At 47.9% G+C, this 25,783-nt stretch overlaps 1 protein-coding gene across 3 annotated transcripts in view; it reads left to right on the top strand.

Moving 5' to 3' along the window:
• The window catches only part of LOC140391991 (P2Y purinoceptor 2-like), a 43,724-nt gene extending 18,499 nt beyond the window's left edge, over positions 1 to 25,225 (top strand). Inside the window, exons 2-3 of one of the 3 annotated variants that reach the window (XM_072477110.1) lie at positions 18,197 to 18,349; positions 20,659 to 25,225. In XM_072477110.1, coding sequence (XP_072333211.1) covers positions 20,747 to 21,805 — 1,059 coding nt within the window. In that variant the 5' untranslated portion in view covers positions 18,197 to 18,349; positions 20,659 to 20,746 and the 3' untranslated portion in view covers positions 21,806 to 25,225. Of the gene's footprint in view, positions 1 to 18,196; positions 18,350 to 20,478; positions 20,555 to 20,658 lie in introns of those variants that run through there. The other 2 variants (XM_072477112.1, XM_072477111.1) reach the window with 2 other exon arrangements.
• Positions 25,226 to 25,783: the final 558 nt, after the last annotated feature.

Genomic DNA, 25,783 nt, shown 5'->3' with positions numbered 1-25,783 from the left:
GCCTCGTAACCGCAGGACTGCGCGAGGATACGGAGGTGTGTTAGGAAAGATTGAAAGGGCTCATCCTTACCCTGCAGGCGCTGCTCGAAACTCTCATTTACCTCGACGCTGAAGTGTTGCTCGAGTTTGAGAAGGACCGTCTTGTACTTCGTCTTGTCCTCACCTTCTGTGAACACCAGGGAGTTGTAGATGTGGATGGCGTGTTGCCCTGCCGTGGAGAGGAGGAGGGCGATTTTCCTGGTGTCCGAAGCATTCTCCCTTTCTGTGGCTTCTAGGAAGAACTGGAAGCGCTGTTTAAACAGCTTCCAGTTGACGCCGAGGTTTCCAGCGATTTGGAGCGGCTGTGGCGTGCTGATGGTGTCCATGGGGCAGGATGGCAGATTCCTTAAGATGCGTAGGTAGGTCTCACAGATACTGGGTTCCAATCCTGGTACTACGTCATGTTGGGTGCTCTGCTACATAGACGAACCAACACGGTTGCGGATGGTACAACTCAATTTTATTACTAACAATAACAACATCTGTAAACTGGTTACTGTGGTTCGTTCATTACCCTCTATCCTGTGGACCTAGCCCTAACACTATCTTGGAGAAGTACTCAGCACATGGTGAATGTCTGAGTGGCTTGCTGTGAGCTCTGTGCCCTGAGCTGTCTCCTGCTGGAATGAGCGGGAAGTGTCGTGTTCCCCGTTTTATAGTGTGTATGCTCTTGCCTGTGATTGGCTGTGATGTTGTGTGTGTATTGATTGGTCCGTTGATCTGTCCATCAGTGTGTATGTGTGTTTGCACCATGATGTTTATCTGAATATCATGACATTGTCCACCTCCATTCACGATTGGATGTGGCAGGATTTGACCTAATCTGTTGTTGTGGGATCACTTAATCAGCTCTGTTTGAAAGTATCAGAAGAAAACCAAAGGTAATTGTAATTATTTCACCTCACAATTCTTGTTGGGGTGCCAACAACAGCATGTATGTCATTTCTGGGAACTAGCATTTCAAAAAAGTGCACAACATTTGTACTTTCGTATGTACTCTTCCATTGTGTGTAAATGCTTCAGCCAATTTCCTTGGCCACACCACCCAGCCAATTAACGCTCTGCTTTTTCTGATTTTGTTTGGAGCCAAGAGGAACAGATGTGCTTCGTAAAAATACGGTGAGACTCTTTTACCCACCCCCCCAGCAGCACTTCCAGCAGCCGATGATGTACCTGCTGGCTGGTTTTCCACAGAAGCTGGCCGGAATCCCTCAGACCCCAATCTGGTGAGATGCAGCCGGGTTCCTGGCCTGGATCATGCAGCTCGCTCCGGGAGTGGGACTGAGCAACAGCCTCTAAATTGCTGGCGTCTCTTTGGACAGGTAGCTGACTGACTCTTCCAGCCACATGCTCAGAAGTTAAAATCTACCAACGAGTTTCTTGCTTGTCTTATAAAATGCATAATGAAGTCTCCATTGCTGGTTGCTGGGTATGAAGCGCCAATCTTCTCACAAAATCCATAGGCTTGATCTGAAGAGCCTTGATGGCCAGGTGCCCGTGTGGAACTCTTTGGGATTGAGGGAACTCTGCCGCCTGATGAAAAATGTGTGTTCTGCCGAGAGGTGATGAAGATGTTACTCTTTGCAAACACAATTTTCACTCCAGAGATAGGTACTTGGCAGACTGATTGATGAGGTAAATGCCTTGGCACAGCTTGGAAGGATTTATTGAGCTGAAAATGTAGTGCTGTAATCAATAGCAGGACTGTTCCTGACTCTGTAAGTTACTGAGTAGCAAATGACAGCCCACCTCTGACATGTCCAGATGCAGGCCTTGGGGTCATGACAACTGTCTTATGGCGTCACCTGTTGGCACTTTTGCAATGAAATATGAACCCTTAAAAGAACCTGTCCTTTTTTTAATACGATGCTGATGAAATAATGTATATTTTACTGTGCTCCAACTATGGCTACACTTCGGACGTAGATCATTGGCTGCACAGCGAGGTGAGTTAAATTAACTTAAACGTAGGCTGATCGATTCGTCTTTAGCAGTTGATGACATGATACAAAAATAATTAACATCAGGCTTACTGGTGTATACCTGATAATTGTCAATCAAGTAGGAGATTGGCTCTGTATTTGGCGTGTTGGAAAATTAACAGCTTAATTACTATTAAGCAGCAAATTACATTTCTGGCAGCAGGACTATTTGAGCAGTTTTACGGCTTGCTGCATGTTTCAACACGGGCTTGACACAGCAGCAAATGATCGCCTCTAGTAATTCAGCAATTATTAGGTGGCAAGTCGCATTAACTTTAAATAGTAAGCCCTTTTCTGGCATTTTAAAGGCTTTATGACACTTGCGCTGTAAGTCCGAATTGGACCTAATTACTGGATAGAAGAGTGGCTCTGGCATTTCTTAGCCGAACACTCTGCGAGCGTTGTTTCATTGTTCGACTGAGTAAAGGAGTGTGGAGACATGTTTATTTGGGTTTTTGCCCATCTGTGCTTCCTCTGTTGCCATGGGCAGACCCAGGAATTTAATGTTCAAATTTAGCAAAAGCATTCAAACCATCCCGAAGACATGGGAGAACGTCTTTTATACTCTGTTTCTGAGGTCAACGTATATATAAAGTCGCCATCATCCCAGATGATCGTAGGCTGTTTTCCCCTTTGTGGGGGAGAGCTGACGGGTGGTGATTTAACCTGAGGATCACCACACCTCAGGTTAAAGGACAAGGTTGAGAAGGCTCAGCCAGTGCGGGAATATTTGATGTAGAGCAACATGCTTTTACATGTTACTGCATGAAAGAATAGAATCATCACAGAATCCCTACAGTGCAGAAGGAGGCCATTCGGCCCATCGAGTCTGCACCAACCCTCTGAAAGAGCACCCTACCTCGGCCCAACCCGGCCCCATCCCTGTAACCCCAACCCAACCCGCACATCTTTTGAATAATAAGTGGCAATTTTACCATGGCCAATCCACCTAATCTGTACATCTTTCGACTGTGGGAAGAAACTGGACCACCTGGAGGAAACCCACGCAGGCACAGGGAGGATGTGCAAACTCCACACAGTCACCACAGGCCAGAATTGAACCCGGGTCCCTGGTGCTGTGAGGCAGCAGTGCTCACCACTGCGCCACAGTGATCATCAGTCAGCAAAACCTGACTAGTTGCATCTACCAACCAAGTTTGCAGGAATGGATACACTCACCTATTCACTGAAAATAGAGAGCAGCATCCCTCTAGCTCACTGTCGCTTGACCCTGAGATGAAAGAAAAGTGGTGGTAGATTCAGTGTTCCTCAGTAAGTAAGCAAGCACGTGCTCGTCCAATAGAATCACTGAAAGGTTGATACTTTATTACCTGTCCTAGCCGGTATTGTCAAAATGGTGATGTGCCTTCTCCGTGAACCGCAACAGCCCATGTGGTGAAGGCACTCCCATAAAGCAATTGGATAGCGACATCCCCAATTTTGATCCAGTGACAATGAAGAAACAGTGATGTCTAAGTCAGGGTTTTCATTTGATCTGGAGGTGAACTATGCAGGTGGGCTGATGTAAAGACAGTTTATTTTCTATTGGCATTTTTCTGCAAGGATTTGAGGACACTATGAATACAGTCATGCTGTGGAGAATCTCTCTATCCACAGCGGAAACTGATGACCGGGGGCGTATTTCAACAGAGGTTTTGCTCTGGCAACTTTAGCATCAGCTGACCTTATTTATTGCATTGTAATTATGTCTTGTCAGGGAATGGGTGGGAGGCAACGATGTTTCTGCCACAGATATGTTGAGCATGTCTCCTAGCCTGGAATTTAACTGCATTTCTTTGGAGGTTACATTAATAAATTTATTGTGCACTTATTCTTCTTCGGCGATCACTCGCTAATGAGTATGATTGTCCACCTAAGAAACTCCACATTACTGGTCATTGGTTCTGCGGGTTCTCGCATGGCTGATGAGCCCGATCCCAGAGACGCGTCTTTGACTGCACACTTGGCAAGTGTTTTCAGGAGATGGGATCAGTCCTTGAACTCGGGATTGTTGGTATTCTTTTCTCAGACTACTTTTCCAGGCCTTCTCTTGCCATCGGCTATCCTCGAAGAAATGTGCCCCCTCAATCAGGAGGTTTCTCCAAGTAGGTCTCTTCTGAGCAAGGGTCTCCAAGGCGTTGACGTTGATTTTGCATTTCTTGGGATAAGCCTTCAGGGTGTCTTTGAAGAGCTTCCTTTCTCCACCTCTTGTTCGGAACCTTACTGGTTTCCTCTAGGTAGGTGCCTGGTGTGGGACATCTTTTAACGTGGGTATTCTGTTGGACATCAGCAGACAAACGGTCCTTGACAGAGGATGGGTCCAGTTCCAGTGGTAAGGGAACCTCAACGACTGGGGATCGCCCTACTGCTGCAGCCTTCGTCCGCATTCACAGCCGTTGATACCACATGAGTATCTTCTATCTGATCCGTCACTGAGGACTTGTTTTGGATTGAGCTTTGTCTGGTTCTTCCCTACCTATCTTACCATCATGGGTCACCCTGCCAGGAGTTTAAGACTCCTGACAGCATTGTTTTCGGGATCAATGTCACGTTCAAACCTCTCCACAATGGCAAGGTGACAATCCAAGGAAAAGTGTGCATTTATATGTGGAGCAAGACTGCGTGCATGCTCTGAGGGACAGTCCTTTGTCAAATATACCCATTCCATGACTCAATCAGTGTACAAAACGTACCATGCTACTGGAACACAAATGATTTTAAGGCTGTCATTTGATACATGCGCTCAAGTATGACAGACTTGGGCCACATCACTTGCAACCAATCTGACAGCACCCCCACCCTGTGCAGTCAGAGCTCTCAGCGCCCCCACCCAGTGCTGTCACAACTCTGGACACCGACCTGAAATGAAATAAAATGAAAAATGAAAATTGCTTATTGTCACAAGTAGGCTTCAAATGAAGTTACTGTGAAAAGCTCCTAGTCGCCACATTCCGGCGCCTGTTCGGGGAGGCTGGTACGGGAATTGAACCGTGCTGCTGGCCTGCCTTGGTCTGCTTTCAAAGCCAGCGATTTAGCCCTGTGCTAAACCAGCCCCACCTTCCCAGTCTCAGGACACTCAGCACCCTCGTCTCACAACTATCAGCAACCTCCTAACCCCCCCCCCCCAAAACAAGGCCCCCCTCGCTGTCACATGGGTCATATCAATTTACAATCATTAAAAAAGGGTCACAGTGGGGAAAGGTTTGGGAAACACTGAATTAAGACATCCTAGTGCTATGTCAGTAAGGTTGCTAACTGTGATTAAATGTATTCCTGGATATTTCATTACATGCCTTTCCCCCCCACTCCAGCCATTAGTTGGCCAACACATCTATCCTTGTGACGTACTGCCTTCCTACGACAATTGGAAAGCAAAAAGGTTAATTGCCCAATTGGATGATACTTGACTGTCAGCCAAGCAGCTGTTTTTCTCCCCATGTTCAATATTTATATATCTGGTAAAGAGAAATGTTCAAAGAATTTTTTAAAAACGCTGGGCTGGAATCTCCTTTCCAGAGACTAAAGGCGGATTCTTCATCCAGCCAGATCCATTTTCCAGTACGGCGAGCCCCCGCCAGCAGCGGGATCCTCTGTTCTGGCAGCCGGCCAATGGCGTTTCCCATTGTGGCCATCCTACACTGTCGGGAAACCTGTGGGCATGCTGCTGGTGCAGCGGAGGATCCCGCTGACAGAGAATCCCACCGTAAGTGTTGACGCTGGGACAGAATCGGTGGACTACTACGACAGCAAAATTGGTGCCGGTCCCAGGGCAATTCCGGAACCGGTAATGGGCTAGCACCGATGTCAAGTGGAACACGAGCGATTCCAATGAAAAACGGTGTTGGATTCGCTGGGGTCGGGATTGGCATTCTAGAGGCTGACAAGCTGCAGCCGCATAATAACTCCCCACATGTCACACACACTCATTTCAGCCAACAAGATGGCACTGTTTACACTGGAGCGTGTCCATCCGATTGATGGGTCGGCTGGGGCCAGAAGCTGCAAGTGGGTGGGACGCTAAGTTCACAGTGGGCAGTCAGCAGCCGCATGGCTGACTTGCAGGCTGCGGCAATGGCATTCCATGCCCATCCACCCCGACCCCATGGCCCACCTCCCACCCAACGGCACAACTGTCAGCACACTATAGCGATGCTAGACACTTTCCGTACCCCCTCTGTCTCCCTCAGCAGCCACGGCACCAGTTTCACGATTTTTAAAACCACAAGTGAAAGTCGCTGTTGGTAATACCTCCTGGCGGGGGTGGAGCATCCCTGAGGCCCCAGAGAATACCGCATCAGGCCAGTTAGTGATATGCCAACGGTGTTTACTGTGCATGCTGAGTAGACTGCATTGATGTCCCTGTCGAGGCACCGGAGCATGGCATGCTGCATTGACATCCCTGTCGAGGCACCGGAGCATGGCATGCTGCATTGACATCCCTGTCGAGGCACCGGAGCATGGCATGCTGCATTGACATCCCTGTCGAGGCACCGGAGCATGGCATGCTGCATTGACATCCCTGTCGAGGCACCGGAGCATGGCATGCTGCATTGACATCCCTGTCGAGGCACCGGAGCATGGCATGCTGCATTGACGTCCCTGTCGAGGCACGGGAGCATGGCATGCTGCATTGACGTCCCTGTCGAGGCACGGGAGCATGGCATGCTGCATTGATGTCCCTGTCGAGGCACTGGAGCATGGCATGCTGCATTGACATCCCTGTCGAGGCACTGTAGCATGGCATGATGCATTGACGTCCCTGTCGAGGCACCGGAGCATGGCATGCTGCATTGACGTCCCTGTCGAGGCACCGGAGCATGGCATGCTGTCCATATCTATCTTGGGGGGGCCGGCCATGATTTTCGCCTCCCGGAGTGGTTCTCTATCCAATCACGTTTCCCAGTTCCGGCGACCACTGACAGAGAAACCCGCAGGAATCTTTTAACGTCTCTTTGATTTTTTTTGAGAGTTGCACATAGCAGTGTCCTAGAGATTGATCTTCAATTCCTGGAGACTCCAGACGAATCCTGGCAACCCTATATGCCAGAGATGTGGCATCATCAGTTCCAGCTGTCTGCTAACAAAAAACAATGATCTGATATTGCAAAATAACTCATCTGATTCACTAATGCACTTTAGGGAAGGAAATCTGCTATCCTTTCCTGTTCTGGCCTGCATTTGACTCCAGACCCACAGTAATGTGGTTGAGTCTTAACTGCCCTCAGGGATGGGCAATAAATACTGGCCCAGCCAGCGATGCCCAACATCCCATGAACAAATAAACAAAATTCCAAATGCTGTTTACAAGACAGATATGGACAAAGAAAGTCTTGTGGGTATGTCACCTCTTCTATTCAACAAACATTTAGGGCAGTATTATGAGGCCATGCCGAGGCCAGGATCTTTAGGCCAACAGGGCCCAAAAATACCACCAAGGGCTGTATTTCCTATTCCCATGGCGTCGGCCATTTTGTCACAATGGGTTTGGGGCAGGCAGGCCTTCGTGTTCCCATAAGCCAGGCTGCCAATTGGGCTCGTTAAGAGCATTGATAGAGGTAAGTTAAGGAAGCCGTGTAGGATTTTACCAGTCAACCTCTAGTCCCCTGATGTGATGGCGACAGATTGACATGGAGTCAGACGCATAGAAGCAGGCCCTGGGGATCCAGTGCTCCAACAGGCAGTCTCCCCTCCGCCGCCCCCCACCTCACACTGTGTGACCAAGGACTGCACTGTAAAGAAATTCCCCCACCCCCCTCCCCAGTGAGGGCCTGACAGCTTTTTTGTATTTTTAATTGCATTTTTAAAAAAGAAAGCGGCTAACTGAAGCATGCTCTTCGTTACTTACCTAGTACTGCCGAGAGCTCTGATTGGCGCCTGAGCTTTGAGAGCGTCGTCCACTGTCCTTATTTTAAATCTTTTTATTCTCCACTTTTTCATCATTTTCACCATACAAACAACAAAAGAAAAGCAAAGAAACAACCACAAAAACAGCCCCGTCAATATAGCCTGAAGCATCGACTCGTGCATTCCAAAAATAAGTTAAGAAACATAAAAAAACCAAACCAAACCCACCCCCAGTGTTCAATGGCAACAAGTTCCAGAAAGTGCAATTTAAACAAACCCAAATGAATTGTGGAACCCCTCCTTCACCCCAACCCCCTTAGCTCAAATTTCACCTTCTCCAGGGTCAAGAACTCCAGCAGGTAGGTCCCCCCCGCCACGCCACGGCACAGGGTGGAAAAGCTGATCTCCACCCCAGCTGGACTCCCCTCCAGGCAATCAGCGAGGTGAAGGCTAAAACATCTGCACCCGCATCTGCCTGCAGCCCAGGCCGGTCCGACACCACGAGAATGGCCTCGTCGGGACCCAGTTCCAAGTGCACATGTAACGCCCACGAGATGATGTCAAAAGCCTTCCTCCAATACCTGTCCAGCTTAGGGCAGGATCAAAACATACGTACATCATTTGCAGACCCCTCCCACGCAGCTCGCAGGCATCCTCCACCCCTCAAAGAGCCAGCTCCAACCTCGCGCATGAGGTTGAGGCAGTCACCCTTCGTAGCACCTCACACCACGGACCTTCTATTACTTCACCCAACTCTTCTTCCCACTTGTCCTTAATCCTTTCCATGGACACCCTATTCTTTTCCTAAATCTTCCTGCAAATCGCCGACACCACCCCCTTTTCCAACCCCCCTGCCAACAATATGTGCTCCAACAATAAGGGGTCCGGCGCTATCAGGAAGCTCGGAAACTCCTTCCTTACAAAGTCTCGGGTTTGCAGGTGCCTAATGTGGTTAACCACTGTATTAGGGGATGTAAGGTAGGACCTGCACTACAGGTTCGCCGGTAGCTCCTGCCAGCTGGCTCCGCCCACGAAGAACTGTACAAATATACATGACCTCCAGTGCCCTGCCATTTCACCAGCTGCAGCAGGAGGCCACGCATCTGACTGTAATAAAGCCACAGTTGTACCCAACTTTAGTCTTTGTGCAATTGATCGTGCATCAATTTATTACAGTCAGACTTTCCACAGAATGGATATCAGAATTAAGCCCGGTCACCTGCAGCTGGATCCGGACTCGCCCGATGCCAGAAATTACTTTACTCACTGGCTAGCATGTTTTGAGGCCTACATCAAGGCTGCAGACCCCGAGCCAACGGCGGCTCAGAAGATAAACGTCCTGTACTCCAGACTGAGATCCAGCGTGTTCCCGTTGATCCAAGAAGCCACGAATTACACAAAAGCAATGGAACTCCTTAAGGAACACTACGCGCAGAAGGCGAACATGTTCTTCGCCAGGCATGTACTCGCCACCCGCTCGCAACTACCTGGTGAGTCCATCGAAGACTTCTGCAGGCCCTAATTCCACTTGTCCGGGACTGTAACAGTCAGGCCGTTACGGCCGCCGAACACGCAAATCTCCTCGTGAGCGATGCCTTCGTGACGGGGATTGGGTCGGACCGCATCCGAGAACGATTACTGGAAGGGGCCTCGCTCGAACTGGCGGAGATGAAAACCGTGGCGCTCTCCTTGACGGTTGCATCCCGTAACATACAATCGTACCCCTCACGCCGCGCTGCCCACCCTTCTACCTCCTACCCCCCCCTGAACCCCGCCGACGACCTCCTCAGCCGGGGCCCTGCCTTCCCAATACGCCTGCGCCGCACGCCGATCCGCGCACCCCGGGGGTCCCCGCTGCGACTTCTGCGGTCAGCAGAAGCACCCCCGCCAACACTGCCCGGCCCGCACTGCAGTTTGTAAAGCCTGCAGTAAAAAAGGCCACTTCGCGGCTGTGTGCCAGGCCCACGCAGTCGCTGCGATCGCGCCCGCTTTCGCCCCCTTCCCCACGCCAGACGCACAATGGGAGCCGCCATCTTCTCTTCCCGGGGTCCATGTGCGACCAATGGGCGCCGCCATCTTGTCCCCCTTCGGCCACGTGCGCCCCATGGGCGCCGCCATCTTGTCCTGACCCCGCAATATGTGCAGCATGGGCGCCGCCATCTTGTCCCCCACAGGGACCCCGGACATCCCGACATCGGAACCGCACATGCTCGCCACCCGAAGCATCCGATGGCTACCCGCAGCTCGCTTCGAGGATCCTCATTCATGAGCGATGAGCCGCGTCAGTTCCTGCTCAGCAGGAGTATAGCCTCCAGCAGGACGACCAGCTACAACCCCCGGGGAAACGGGCAAGTAGAACAGGCGAATGGGACGGTTTGGAGGGCCATCCAGGTAGCCCTACGGTCCAGGAACCTCCCAGCCTCTTGCTGGCAGGAGGTCCTCCCTGACGCTCTACACTCCATCCGGTCACTTTTGTGCACCGCCACTAATAACACACCCCATGAACGTGTTTTTACCTTCCCAAGAAAGTCCACATCCGGGGTGTCGCTCCCGACTTGGCTCACTGCTCCAGGACCGGTCCTTCTCCGTAGGCACGTCCGACTTCACAAGGCGGACCCCTTGGTGGACAGGGTTCACCAGCTCCATGCCAACCCTCAATATGCCTACGTTGAGTTCCCCGACGGCCGCCAAGATACTGTCTCACTCAGGTACCTGGCACCGTCATGTTCCACCCCAACACACCCCCCACCAATGCGCCCCACCCCCCCACCTCCCACCGCGCCGCCAATATTGACCCCACCAGAGCATCCCCCCCTCCCCTTTTCCGCACAAGAGGACGAAGAAGTCTTCTGCACGCTTCCGGTGTTCCCCGATGACTGGCCAGCATCAGCACCGCCGCCACCGTTACGTCGCTCCCAACGAAGCACCAAAGCACCAGACTGGCTGAACCTTTGATGGACTCCGGACCGTCAACGTGGACTTTTCTTTCCCTACCACTGTACATAATTGTATATAGTTTCACGTCACCCCCGCCGGACTCATTTTTAACAGGGGGTGAATGTGGTGAACCACTGTGATAGGAGATGTAAGGTAGGACTTGCAGTACAGGTTCGCCGGTAGCTCCTGCCGGCTGGCTCCGCCCACGGAGAACTGTATAAATATGCATGACCTCCAGTGCCCTGCCATTTCGCCAGCTGCAGCAGGAGGCCACGCATCTGACTGTAATAAAGCCACAGTTGTACCCAACTTTAGTCTTTGTGCAATTGATGGTGCCTCACCTAAACCCTTCCTCTTGCGCTAATCCGTACTTCACCCCCAACCTCGCAAAACGTCCCGCCAGGAACAGATCTTTTATTACCTTGATACCCCCTCTCCTCCCAGCTTCGAAACCTCCCATCCAAACTTCCCGGGTCAAACCTATGATTCCCCCTAAGTGGCATTGCCATCCGCTGTCCTTAATTGAACAGGGGACCTGCCTCCATGCCAATTAATGCCAGTCAAAATCCCAGATCAGCGACTGTTTCCTCTCAGAAGCAGGTTCAAGTCCCTGTTCGCAACAGGCAGGTTCCTGTATCCCTTCCCCAAAGTGAAAATGCAGCTCACGGCGTTTCAGGACAGAACTGAAATGTTTCTATCTGGTTTAAAGACTTCCATTTCTTTTAGGTTTTTATTTGGTGCTGCGAGGGGGTAGGGAATGGTTCCTTTAACTACCAGGAGGGCATATGGCTTTTCCTGATGATGATGGCAACGTTAGGCAAAATAATTGATCATCTTGTGATCAGAGAAGGGAGGATGTGTACGGGCCCAGGAAAAGAAATAGACATTTTAAATGTAGTTTGCGATATACTGCATGCAATCAACCTCCTGAGAGTTGTTGCTGAGATGAATGACTAACTTTTGTAAGAGTTTCAGCTAAAACGCAAGTCATCTAGATAGATGGATGATGATGATAGATATGTTTTAATCTGCATATATATAAGATGGCAGTGTTCTGCTGAACAGATTTATTTCTCGCCCCAAGGACCATGAAATAATTGATAGCATTACTGGAACTCCAGAGAAATAGCCTACGGAAGTGGTGAGGTAATCTTAAATTTATATAAAACCAGCAAAGATTTACAAATTTGAGAGGAGGCAACCATCAGGGAAAATTGAGTCGGCTCTTTTCTCAGGGTCTATCCTGAATGAAGGTTTATTAAATTATGACAGGGCTCTATAGGATAGATGTGGAGAAACTGTTTTCACATGTGCACGAGTCTAGAATAAGGGAACATAAATATCTGAAATATCACCAAAAGATCAAATGAAGAACTTGCTTGAAATGTGGCACTTGTTGCCAAATGGAGTAATGTAGATAGCAGTGACATAGATAAAGGAAGGCTTGATGCATGCGTGAGGCAGAGGGCAGCACGGTGGCTCAGTGGTTAGCGCTGCTGCCGCACAGTATCAGGGACCCGGGTTCAATTCCGGCCTCGGATGACTGTGTGGAGTTTGCACATTCCCTCTGTGTCTGTGTGGGTTTCTTTCGGGTGTTTGAGTTTCCTCCTACAGGCCAAAAATGTACAGGTTAGGTGCATTTGCCATGGTAAATTGCCCCTTAGTGTCCAAAAGGTTAGGAAGGGTTACTGGGTTACGGGGATAGGGTGGGGCATGTGCCTAGGATGGGTGCTTTGCAAAGTTGTTGCTGAATCGATAGGCTGAATGGCCTCTTTCTGCACTCCAGTGATTCTGTGATCAGGGAGGAGGGAGCTGAGGGCTTTGGAATCGATTGGAAGTGGTAATTAAGAATCAGAGACGGTGCATGGAGAGTATAAACACAGGCATGGATCAGTAGGGTCTAATGAGCTAATAATGCATTAGCGATTCCCTGTAATGACTGCTAATGCCTGATATTCTCAAATGCCTGTGTGAGAAATGATCTATGCACGGCTGGTAGTTAGTTTTTAGGAGAACTTGGCCATAGCGAGGAAATGTTTTTCAGTGATCACACATGAATGTATCATGGGAAATGATGGGAAATGACATAATGCATTGCACAACACTATTTGAATATATTGGCCCAGATCTTTGCAGCTGAGAAATGGAGAATTGTTGAATGAATCAGAGGTCTGGGACTGTTGGTATTGTATTCAGATGTTTTGCAAGTTTATATTCCCGTAAGCCCTGGTCAAGAAGATAGTTCAGAGGGTTCTTATTTGTATTTCAAGGTTCTTATTTGTATTTCAAGGTTCTTATTTGTATTTCAACTCTATCGCTGGTGGGCAGGGTGCAAGCAATTAAGATGATGGTCCTCCCGAGGTTCTTATTTGTATTTCAATGTCTCCCTATACTAATCACCAAGACCTTTTTTAATAAAATAGACAGGAGCATCACGAGCTTCGTGTGGGCAGGGAAAGTTCCGAGAGTAAGGAGGGGGTTCCTTCAGCGTAGTAGGGACAGAGGAGGATTGGCACTACCGAACTTGGGCGATTACTATTGGGCCGCCAATGTAGCAATGATATGTAAATGGATAATGGAGGGTGAGGGAGCGGCGTGGAAAAGACTGGAGAGAAAGTCCTGTAAAGGGACGTGTTTAGAGGCGCTGGTGACGGCGCCGCTACCGATCTCACCTAAACAATTTACCACGAATGCGGTGGTGGCGGCAACATTGAATATCTGGGGACAGTGGAGGCGACAGAGAGGGGTGCAGGGAGCCCTGGTGGGGTCCCCAATCAGGAACAACCATAGGTTCGCCCCAGGAAGAATGGATGGAGGATTTCAGAGCTGGTACCAGTTGGGAATTAGGAGGGTGGGAGATTTATTTATAGATGGGACTTTTGCGAGCTTGGGAGCATTGGAGGAAAAGTATAAGTTGCCCCGGGGAAATTTCTTGAGATATATGCAGGTGAGGGCGTTTACTAGACAACAGGTGAGGGAATTTACGTTGCTCCCGACACAGGGGATACAGGACAGGGTGCTTTCAGGGGTGTGGGTCGGAGAGGGCAAGGTGTCAGAGATTTACCGAGAGATGAGGGAAGAGGGGGAGGAGTTGGTGGGCGAACTAAAAGGAAAGTGGGAAGAAGAACTAGGGGAGGCGATAGAGGAGGGTATGTGGGCTGATGCCCTAAGCAGGGTAAACTCCTCTTCCTCATGCGCCAGGCTTAGCCTGATTCAATTTAAGGTGCTACATAGAGCACACATAACGGGAGCAAGATTGAGCAGGTTCTTTGGAGTGGAGGACAAGTGTGGGAGGTGTGGCGGGAGCCCGGCAAACCACGCACATATGTTTTGGGCGTGCCCGGCACTGGAAGGGTATTGGAAGGGAGTGACGGGAGTGATTTCGCGGGTGGTGAAGGCCCGGGTCAAACCAGGCTGGGGGTTAGCTCTATTTGGAGTTGCGGAAGAGCCGGGAGTGCAGGAGGCGAAAGAGGCCGACGTTGTGGCCTTTGCGTCCCTAGTAGCCCGGCGCAGGATCCTACTCATGTGGAAGGAGGCGAAACCCCCCGGACTGGAGGCCTGGGTAAATGATATGGCGGGGTTCATTAAACTGGAGCAGATAAAGTTTGCCCTGAGAGGATCGGCTCAAGGGTTCACCAGGCGGTGGCAGCCATTTCTCGACTACCTAGGGGAACGTTAGAGGGAAGACAGATGACCAGCAGCAGCAACCCAGGGGGAAGGGGGAGGGGTGGGGGTTAGTTTAGTTTAGGTCAAAGATAAAGGGGTTTTGTTACTTGTGTATTGTTAAAAATTTTTGTATTGTTATTGTTGCGTTTGCTTTGTAAGAGGGGAAAAATTGTTGTTTGGGAAAAAAATTTCAATAAAACATATTTAAAAAAAAAAGAAGATAGTTCAGAGAATGAGGATGGTCACTGTCTAGGATTGTATGCAGGCTGAGAATTTGTTACTTGAAAGAAAGGAAAATATCAAACATTTCTTGGGTAATTTTTAGACGCAACGGCTGAGATTCTCCGTTCTGGAGCCTAAGTGCTTCCACCAGCAGAAAATTGCTAATGGACTCCACCGTTGACAAGTAGGGTCATCCTCCGCCCTCCCGCCCACCATGGGAATAACGGGTCACCACCCTCCCACCGCACGCACATATGCGGATGCCCTGACCTCTCTCATCTGACCCCTCCATCAGAATCCCCCCATCAGACCCACCCATCAGAAACCCCATCTGAGACCCTCAATCAGAACCCCTATCAGAGACCCCCCCCCCCCAGCAGAGACCCCTATCATAGAACCCCCCTTCCTGGACCCCCCATCAGAGACCCCCATCAGGGACCCCCATCAGTCACCCTTTTCTGAAAGCTGAAAGGAGTCCAAGCAGTAGAGTGAAAAATTATTGCATTTTCACTTACCCTTCCCTAACCTCTGCTGCCTCAGACAAATGTGTTTAAGGCAGCAGTTGTTACAAGTGTCAGAGGCTTCTTCAAAAGCCAATTTACATAGATGATTTGGAGTTGGGGACCAGTGCAATGTGTCCAAGTTTGCAGATGACACTAAGATGAGTGGTAGAGCAAAATGTGCAGAGGATACTGGAAGTCTGCAGCGGGATTTGGATAGTTTAAGTGAATGGGCTAGGTTCTGGCAGATGGAATACAATGTTGACAAATGTGAGGTTTTGGTAGGAATAGCAGCAAAAGGGATTATTATTTAAATGATAAAATATTAAAACATGCTGCTGTGCAGAGGGATCTGGGTGTCCTAGTGCATGAGTCGCAAAACGTTGGTTTACAGATGCAACAGGTGATTAAGAAGGCAAATGGAGTTTTGTCCTTCATTGCTAGAGGGATGGAGTTTAAGACTAGGGAGGTTATGCTGCAACTGTATAAGGTGTTAGTGAGGCCACACCTGGAGTATTGTGTTCAGTTTTGGTCTCCTTATCTGAAAAAGGACGTACTAGCGCTGGAGGGTGTGCAGAGGAGATTCACTAGGTTAATCCCAGAGTTGAGGGAGTTGGATTACGACGAGAGTTTGAGTCAACTGGGACTGTACTCATTGGAATTTAGAAGGATGAGGGGGATCTTCTTGCAACATATAAAATTATGAAGGGAATAGATAGGATAGATGCGGGGGAGTTGTTTCCACTTGCGGGTGAAAGCAGAACTAGGAGGCATAGCCTCAAAATAAGGGGAAGTAGATTTAGGACTGAGTTTAGGAGGAACCTCTTCACCCAAAGGGTTGTGAATCTATGGAATTCCTTGCCCAGTGAAGCAGTTGAGGATCCTTTATTAAATGTTTTCAAGATAAAGATAGATAGTTTTTTGAAGAATAAGGGAATAAAGAGCTTTGGAGTTCGGGTGGGTAAGTGAAGCTGAGCCCACAAAAGATCAACCATTATCTCATTGAATGGCGGAGCAGGCTCGAAGGGCCAGATGGCCTACTCCTGCTCCGAGTTCTTATGTTTCTTATGTGCAAATAATCCATTCAATTTCATATAGCAATAAACTGTACTAGCCACTGATTGACAGTTTTATTTGTACAGACACAGCTGCTTAGGGGGCTTGTTTATTTATATTTCCTTTCAGGCTTGAATACATCTCAATTTACTGTTTTGATGCTAATCACAATGTTTATGAAAGGTCTTGCTATGATTGGCATCTCCTCACCTTATCAAAAGCAGCTAAGTTCTTTCTGCTGAGAAAGAGAGGAAGTGAAAACACTTAGCTCCTTTTGATCTGGTGAGGAACTGTTATTCATAGCAAGCGTGTTTATAACATTATGGTTAGCCCCTACTTGTCAGCGCAAGTTTGGGAAGGGGCAGGATTAGCGTTGTGGGGGAGGGGGCTTCTGATACACTTTGGGAGGGCACCTCAGTTATACACTGACTCCCTTGACACTCCTTCAGGCCCACTGTATCAGGGCCACACCTTTGCAAACTTGCACCAAAGCCCGCCTCGAGGATTTCGTGCTATGGAGATTGGTGCGTAATGGGGAAGTGGTGAATTGGGCTTCCAGCTCGTTAATCAAATGGAAATGGATTCCTGATGAGAGAGGCGTCGAATGGAGAATCTTGGTCAATCCTCGCTATTTTCCCGCTAACAAGTTAAATGTGATTGCATCATTAACTGAAAAGTTTCATTAACCCTATTCTCTCACTACCAGTATAAATTAGCAGACCACAATGTTAAACAATAAGTGCCCTGATTTACTTCCATCCAGATTAACTGGGCTGGATTCTCCGCAGCCCCGTGCCGAAATACCAGCAAATAGGAAATTGTTGTGATATTATCCACGACTGGTGATTGTGCCACAAAATGGAACTCACAATGAATCAACAAATTGTGCATTACATTTGGGAAATACAATTGCGAGAAGCTTAATTGGATTTATCTCCCATGACCATTGGTAATCGGCTTCATTTTTGGTTTTAGTTCACCAGTACTAATAATGTCCTAACCTGTTAACCTTCCTGTTGATATTTGCAGCAACTCTTCTTCTACGCAAAGAACTGATTCTTCTGGGTCCCGCCTGATTTGGTACCCCTGTTCGGCCTCTTGCGTCCAACTTCCCTCCATGCATCAATAACCATGCGGAGTTTGAGCCTAAATATTAATTTGCTGGTTTTAATTTTGGGACATTGCTGCACGTGTGAAAATCGGTGCTTTGTTTCCCGATATAACAACCACAATATTTATAAACATCTGGGAGTTAAGTGCTTTCACGCCCTCTTTTTCTAGCATAAAGCAAGTAACTGCTTTTGATGTGGTCATAAGCTGTCAATCACAGCTGGATGTTTATAAACATCATGGTTAGGTTCACAATAGGTTACTTGAAATCCATTCAATAATGAAAGGAAATGAAAGTAAACAATCCAGACACCTGGCTGCCTGGAAGCTGACAATTACAGCCTACTAAAAGCCATTTCTCTCTGAAGTGAATAAAAGCCTTGCAGATCAAAGTATCTGAGGGGATTTAAAGCCTTGTGTTGTGTTTCCGCTTTCTATGAAGATACAGCTGTTGCTTTCCAGATGTCTGACTGAGGCAGCAGGTGAAAGGGACAGGTGAGTGATAAAACAGTGATTTTCTTTCACTGTTTCTGCCTGGACTGCTCTATAGCGGTGGCGGGGTTCTTCGTTATGGCGAGTTCTGTTATTGGGGGTTCTCTGATATAGGGGTTCTCTTTTATGTTTTTTTTGGGATATGGGGATCTCTGATATGGGGGGTTCTCTAATATTAGGGTTTAAGATCATAAGACATGGGAGCAGAATTAGACCACTCGGCCCATCGAGTCTGCTCCTCCATTCAATCATGGCTGATATTTTTCTGATCCCCATTCTCCTGCCTTCTCCCCATAACCCCTGATCCCCTTATTAATCAAGAACCTATCTATCTCTGTCTTATTAAAGGTACTCAGTGATTTGGCCTCCACAGCCTTCTGCGGCAGAGTTCCACAGATTCACCACCCTCTGGCTGAAGAAATTCCTTCTCATCTCTGTTTTAAAGGAAACATCCTCATCGCGTCCACTCTATCCAGGCCTCGCAGTATCCTGTAACTTTCAGTAAGATCTCCTCGCATCCTTCTAAAGTCCTCAACCGTTCATCATACGACATCATTCCAGGGATGATTCTTGTGAACTTTCTCTAGAGCCTTTCCAAGGCTAGCACATCCTTCCTAAGATACGGGGCCCAAAACTGCTCACAATACTCCAAATGGGGTCTGACCAGAGCCTTATACAGCCTCAGAAGTACATCCTTGGTCTTGTATTCTAGCCCACTCGACATGAATGCTGACATTGCATTTGCCTTCCTAACCACCGACTGATGGGGGTAATCTGATATGGGGGGCTTCTGGTTGGGGTTTCTGGTGGGGAGTCTGATGGGGAGCCTCTGATGGGAGGTCTGGTGGGGGGGGTCTCTGTTGTGGAATCGGATCATCCTCATTAATGCGTGCTGTGGGTGGGGTGGGTGGGGAGGGGGTGCCCCAGCAATTCCCGTGGTGGGGGTGGGGTGGGGTGAGAATACCTTTACCTGTCATCGGGTGGGGGGGGGAGGGGCAGGATTAGCGTTGCAGGAGGAGGGGGGCCAGCTGCCAGACCTCGTTATTGGGCTACCCACTCAAAATGGCGGCCCGATAGCAGGATTTGCCACAGAATAATGCCGGATCTCTGCCATGCATAAATTGTGATGTCAAGGAACAGGGAGCCGCTCCTGGGCACCACTCCCAGTGCAAACCAGAAGCGATTCAGCTCTGGCAGGAGAACATGAGGATGGATTCTCCGATTTTGTGCCTATGTCTGGAGGAAGCATCTGGTCTTACGACCAAAACATCGGTGGCGCCCCCGCACCGATGCTCCGCCCAGTGGGGGGCTCGCAGCCGTGCTACGTAAAGCCACCATCAGATATGGTAGCAGAATGGCTGGGTCCTTGGCCGCCCATGTGCATGGCGGCGGCTGCTCCATACAACATGGTGCCGGCTGCGTGTGGACCTGGTGTCCAAATAGTGCCCATCATCCTTGGACCATCCCACATCAGTGCCTCCAGCCACCGCCAAAGGCCCCCTGCCAGTGGCTCCCCCCTCCCCCCCCCCCACGACTGTGGCCGCGCTGGACACTGTCCGCAGCCGCCACGCCAGGTTTACGAAGGTTGAGAGGACACGTGTCCCACACCATCGGCCCAAGTCTGCCCACCGGGGGCGGAGCATTGGGGGAGGGCCTCAGCTGAAGTCCTGAAGCCATCCCACCGGCGTGCGGTGTACTCTTTGAGTACGCCGTTTTTAAGGGTGGCATGTGGTGCAATGGTTAGCACTGGGACTGCGGCACTGAAGACCTGGGTTCGAATCCCGCTCTGGGTCACTGTCTGTGTGGAGTTTGTACATTCTCCCCATGTCTGCGTGGGTTTCACCCCCACAACCCAAAGATGTGCAGGTTAGGTGGATTGGCCACGCTAAATTGTCCCTTAATTGGAAAAAAAAATAATTGGGTGCTCTAAATTTCCCCTTCATGAGGTAATGTTGAGTCTGCTTGACTATATTACACCATCCAGGACAAAGCCGCTCTCTCAGGCACCATGTACACTATATCGTTGCCTCTGCTTATCTACTACTACGCAAAACACAATGACTGGCCCTTTGGGGCAGCTTTGTGTAAAATTGCCCGATTTCTCTTTTACACATGGACTGCAGTAGTTCAAGAAGGCAGCTCACCACCACATTCTGCAGGGCAATAAAATTGCAGGTGTAATCTACGACGCCCATATGTCATGAAAGAATTGAAAAAAAAAGTTGATCCAGTCATTATCGCATTGCTGTTTGAGAAACCTTGCAGTGCAAAAATTAATTGCTGCATTTCCTACATTACAGCAGTGACGACATTCAAATAAATACCTCACTGGCAGTAAAGTACTTTGGGATGCCCTGAGGTTATGAATAATGTAATGTGAATGCAAATCAGTCCTCCCCCACCTCTCTCTATCCCCCCCCCCCTCTTTCCTTGCAATAATATACTAATCTATTTTCATAATTACTTTCTATTTTCTCTTCATCCTTCCTGCATGTTTCCCTGTGTCTACCCGACTCAAGAAGGCAAACAGATGATCATAGCCATTGGTACTGGTTGGTGTGATTAGGTGGCAATAGGTTCCTATGGGGTTTATCCAGCTTTCTCTTGGTATTTTCCATAACGGCAGAAGTCAGAAGAAGAAGCCACCATTTGGGATTAGATTCCATGCTGTCCTATCCTTTGGAATTGAAGATCCATTGCGCTGAGGTATCCTTATTGTCAATCCACAACAATGTAATATCATAAAAGATTAAATGCTAATAAAATAAATGAAATTCTCATTTTAAATATAACCTTTCTTTGTTGTTCAGGGACTCTGGAAAGGATCGGAAATGAAGTTGGACCACTGCCCCTTAAAACAGCAAATTCAAATTTAAGTTCTCCAATCCTGGTTTGAACATGGATGGAACGTATGAGAATCCACAAAATTGTACTTTTGATGAGGACTTCAAATCTATTCTGCTTCCAGTGTCTTACGGGATAGTGTTTGTGGTAGGACTTGTTCTCAATGCTCTTGCAATATGGGTCTTTGTTTTTCGAATGAGACCTTGGAACGTATCGACCACCTACATGTTCAACCTAGCTCTCTCAGACACCATGTACGCTATATCATTGCCTCTGCTTATCTACTACTACGCAAAACACAACGACTGGCCCTTTGGGGCAGCTTTGTGTAAAATTGTCCGATTCCTCTTTTACACCAACCTGTACTGCAGTATCCTTTTCCTCACTTGTATGAGCATCTATAGATTCCTGGGGATCTGCTTTCCAATGCAGTCACTGAGATGGTCAAACTTGCGATACACGCGAATAGTATGCATTGTTGTTTGGGGTATCGTCATAGCATTCCAGATACCAATATTTGTATTTGTCGACATAGAGGGCATTGGTAACACTACCCTTTGCTATGACACCACGAACCAAATCCATTTTAATCAGTTTGTGATTTACAGCGCTGTCCAGTTGGTATTACTTTTTTGTTGTCCTTTCACGGTGGTTGTGATCTGCTATGGAATTACAGCCAAGAAACTGCTTCGGCCCAATGGCATCCGCCCTGAATATGCCAGATCCAGGAAAAAGTCAATCAAGATGATTATTACCATACTCACTGTTTTTGTCCTGTGCTTCTTACCGTTCCACATCACACGCTCCATTTACTATTCCTCAAGAAGTCTTCACGTGAGCTGTAGTAAACTAAACGCGTTTAACCTAGCGTATAAGCTGACCCGGCCCCTCGCAAGTGCAAACAGTTGCCTTGATCCAATTCTTTATGTTCTGGGTGGGCAGACATATCGAAGTAAGCTGGCGCGTAAGGGTAATGGTGTGGAAAATAAGAACAATCTTCCTTCAGCCAAAAAGACCATTAGCGGAATGAACATAACACACTCTGTTTATACCGCAGAAATCGGACTTGAGGAACTAAAGCAAACCGCTGCTGGAAGTAGCGACGGGGTTTAGAATTATTGCCAAGCTTGGGCTTAAGGCTGTGATTTTCAACTGCTGGTTGCACAATTTTGAATGGGAAAAGGAAGCAACCAACAATTGAAAATATGTATGGAACACCTTGACCGTTGCACAATACCCGACACCGGGCAGTAATCTTCAGGTGGTCAGGCAGACTGTCCATCTGAAAGGAACCCTGGAGGCTGTTTAAGTTGGATGGCTAATGATAATTGTAGGATCCCAAAAGCAAGATTCAGGTACTAAGGGTGTGCACCATACATACCCCTTTCTTTAGTACCAGGTTGTGAGTTGTCTGATCAGGGCCCCTTAAAGGGACTGCTGGTGGCTATTTTGTTTGGTGTGGAGGCCAAGAGCCTATGTGTCCTAAAGTATTCAAGACCCTCCCTGTGACTGCCTCTACCCAACACTGCATGGGAGCTAGCGGACTCCCTTTCTTCCCAGAATTGGCAAGCTACAGGGGGAGCTTGAGCTTGCTGGCAGCATTAGAATGAGGCCATTGCCTCAAAATAGCACTGACTTTTCTTCCCCTTTTGACGCAAGTTGAAAATAGCCCACCAAATATCATTTAGTGAAGACCATGGCCATTTGGCCATTAAGCCGGTGCCTGGTGGTAGTTCCATTCCAGCGCTTGCTCTGTCAATCTCTTTGCTCTTTTCCTTGAACCCATTCCTTCAATTGCAACCTCCCTGTCTCTTTAATGTAATACTTTACTTCACCTCAATGCAGAGGAGAATCTGTGCTTAGCAGAAGCACAGTTCATCAGACAAGGGTGATGCAACAAATAGTATCTCAAGGTACTTCTGAGACTAACTAGACACTTAAGAAATTCAGTTTAATTAAAATTTGGGTCAAAAGACAAACAAGGCTCTGATTTAGAATCCAATTTCAGATTGAACAGAATTTACTGAACTGTCTCTGGGTCTCACTTGCCTTCTTTGTATCAATTGGCACACAATTATTTATTCTTCTTCCGCGGGATGTGGGCATCATTGGCTAACCCAGCATTTGTTGCCCATCCCTAATTGCCCGTGAGAAGCTGGTGCAGGGCTGTCTTCTTGAACCACTGCAGTCCCTGTGGTGTAGGCACATCCACGCTGCTGTTAGGGAGGGCATTCCAGGATTTTGACCCAGTCAAGGATTGATGATATATTTCGATGTAAGGGTGGTGTGTGATATGTGGAGTTTCTAGGGGAACTTGTGGGCGGCGGTGCTCCCATGCATCTGCTGCTCTTGTCCCACAATGTGGCAGAGTTGTGGCTTGGGAGGTGTTGCTGAAGGAGCCTTGGTGCATTGCCGCAGTGCGTCTTGTGGATGGTACTCACTGCTGCTACTGTATGCCGGTGGTGGAGGGAGTGAAGGTGGTGGATGGGGTGTTGATCAAGCTGGCTGCTTTGTCCTGGATTGTTTTGAACTTCTTGAGAGTTGTTGGAGCTGCACTCATTCAGGCAAGTGGAGAGTATTCCATGACTTGTGCCTCATAGATGGTACAAGTTTTGGGAAGCCAGGAGGTGAGGGACTTGTTGCAGAATTCCCAGCCTCTGCCCTGCTCCTGTAGGTCAGTTGATTGACGTACAGAACCTGGATACATTTTGGAATTATTTAATTCTAACATCGAAATCACAATTGGCATTGTGAAGCATACTTTTTCCCAATTAGCGAGGCATATATAAAACCATTCATTTGACAAACCTGCCAATTTTAATGGCCTTCTCATGGGTTAATACCACTAAAATAGTTGAGGAGAGAATTTCCAACAAATATATTTTAATCTCATGACATCATTTTACTCTGATGGCCGTTCAAACACTTGGTAACTCTGGAAAATATCTTTCTCCTCAGGGTAGCCATTGTAAAAATAAAAGTCAGCTGAAACAGTCTATTATCACAATAATAACCAAAATATTATGAGTAACATGTTTCCTACAATCTAACCCTATGCTGCTATCAATTTTATCAATTTACTTGAAGTCATTTTCTTTCTACTGATTCTTTAATTCTTTTTTGCTCATTCTCTGATCTTCCTCATACTGATCTGTTCTTCATATTATCTTCATTTTGACATCAGGTTTGTCTGTCCAGCTTATTCTTTATTCCTCTTGTGTTTATCTAGTTCCCCTATTCTAAGCCAATGACTCATTGCAGTCGCTCACACTAACTCATTGGTCTCAATTTTTCAGATGGTGGGGGATCACCTCCCGCCATCTGAAGAGTCAGCAAGGAACACATCCCGGTCGTCTAGAGCAACCACGCGGCCAATCTACTCTCCAATGAGCACTGATTGGCTGCAGTCTGGACCTTCGCACCTTACTCGGTCTTATTCCCAGGCCTCCCAGCAACAGCGCTGCAGTGGTCAGAAGAGGAACTACACCAATCTGCCTGAGCCGGAGGATGAGGTAAGTGTAAGGGGTCCCAGGGCGGTGAGGATAGAGGAGGTCAGGGGATTATGAGGGGGGTCTCAGGGGGAGAGGCTGGGTGGATAGGGAGATCTGGAGGTCACCGTGCCTTAAGGGGAGGCTGCCCCCAGTCAGAAGTGTCTGCATGGGTTTCCTCCGAGTGCTCCGGTTTCCCCCCACAAGCCCTGAAAGATGTGCTTGTTAGGTGAATTGGACATTCTGAATTCTCCCTCAGTGTACCCGAATAGGCGCCAGAGTGAGGCGACTAGGGGCTTTTCACAGTAACTTCATTGCAGTGTTAATGTAAGCCTACCTGTGACAATAAAGGTTATTATTATTATAAAAGAGGGCTTCTGATGGTGGTGCCGCCCCTCCCTTCCTGCTCAAGATTAACTTTGATTTTCTCTGGTCTTTCCCCCCACTGAGGTTCAATGTTCTCGTCAGCCTAAAAATTGGGCCTGGATGGGAAATGACCCTTAAGTGGCCATTAATTGTTTTTTTAATACAGTTTTTATGTGTGGGGGTGTTAAGTTTCACACCCATCCCCACTCCCCCACCACGCATAAATACCAGCCATGGAGGAGTGCAAAATTAAGGCCATTCTTTCACTGGATTTAAACAATTGAGTTTTAAACGCCTCACCTCATTTGTTTCTCTTATCATTTGATAAACCGTTACAATTCAACATCATCCCTATCTTTGACACTTAGTCTGCTTTCCTCCTTCAAGTTTTATTTCATCCATTTGGGGGTTTGGGTGGTTATCTATGTTTTCACATTATAAGATGAATAGATTCCACCAAAGAAGGAGACTTGTATTGCTGCCAATGTTTGTGACTACATTTACATTGGTTTAATGAATAGTCATGCCGGCAATATTTGTGAATAAAAATATTTTTACTGTGTGAATGTACATTCAGAATCATCATTTATTGTATTGTTAAGTGGAAAATATTGAACAGCTGGATAACCAATTTTTTAAAACAAATAAAACATTTTACCATTTCTATCCCGAAATAAAATTCAACAGTATTTTGTCAAAATATTTACTAACTGGCTTTATGACTCTTTCATACTTCCAAATGTACTAAAATCCGAGATGGACATTAGTCCCAATGTCATTTTGTGTTGGCGCTGGAGTCCTTAATACAAACTTCCTTTGAGATGTTGGTCAGCACTGGAAAGTCCATCCAAATAGTCGTGCACGATTGACAACTCCTGAGGTAATACTCTATCATATGGTGTTGGATAAGCCAATCAGTGTGCCGGCAGCAGTTTACTTGACTTTGGCAGTGAAAACGCTGAAAAGAACAAGAATATCACGACATTAGGTGGAACTTTCCTTTCTGAAGTGTAAATTTGGTAGCGGGAGTTGGACTGTTTTCCTCTGGGAGAGGTGGGACGGCTGACTACACACTGCGTGGTTCAGCTCACTACTTATGCGTTCATGCAGAGCACGGCAACTCACATGGTGGGGCGGTCAGGAGGTCACGCTCCCCGTTCCCTCACGGGGTCGAGGGAGAGGGCCATGATTAAAAGGCACCAGGACAACTCCCTCCGTTTTACCGTTCGCCTGCCTC

The sequence above is a fragment of the Scyliorhinus torazame genome, chromosome 15 (genome assembly GCF_047496885.1).
Source record: "Scyliorhinus torazame isolate Kashiwa2021f chromosome 15, sScyTor2.1, whole genome shotgun sequence".
Taxonomy (NCBI): Eukaryota; Metazoa; Chordata; class Chondrichthyes; order Carcharhiniformes; family Scyliorhinidae; genus Scyliorhinus; species Scyliorhinus torazame.
Note: the sequence above shows the minus strand (reverse complement) of the source record. Positions and strands in the feature narration are given on the sequence as shown.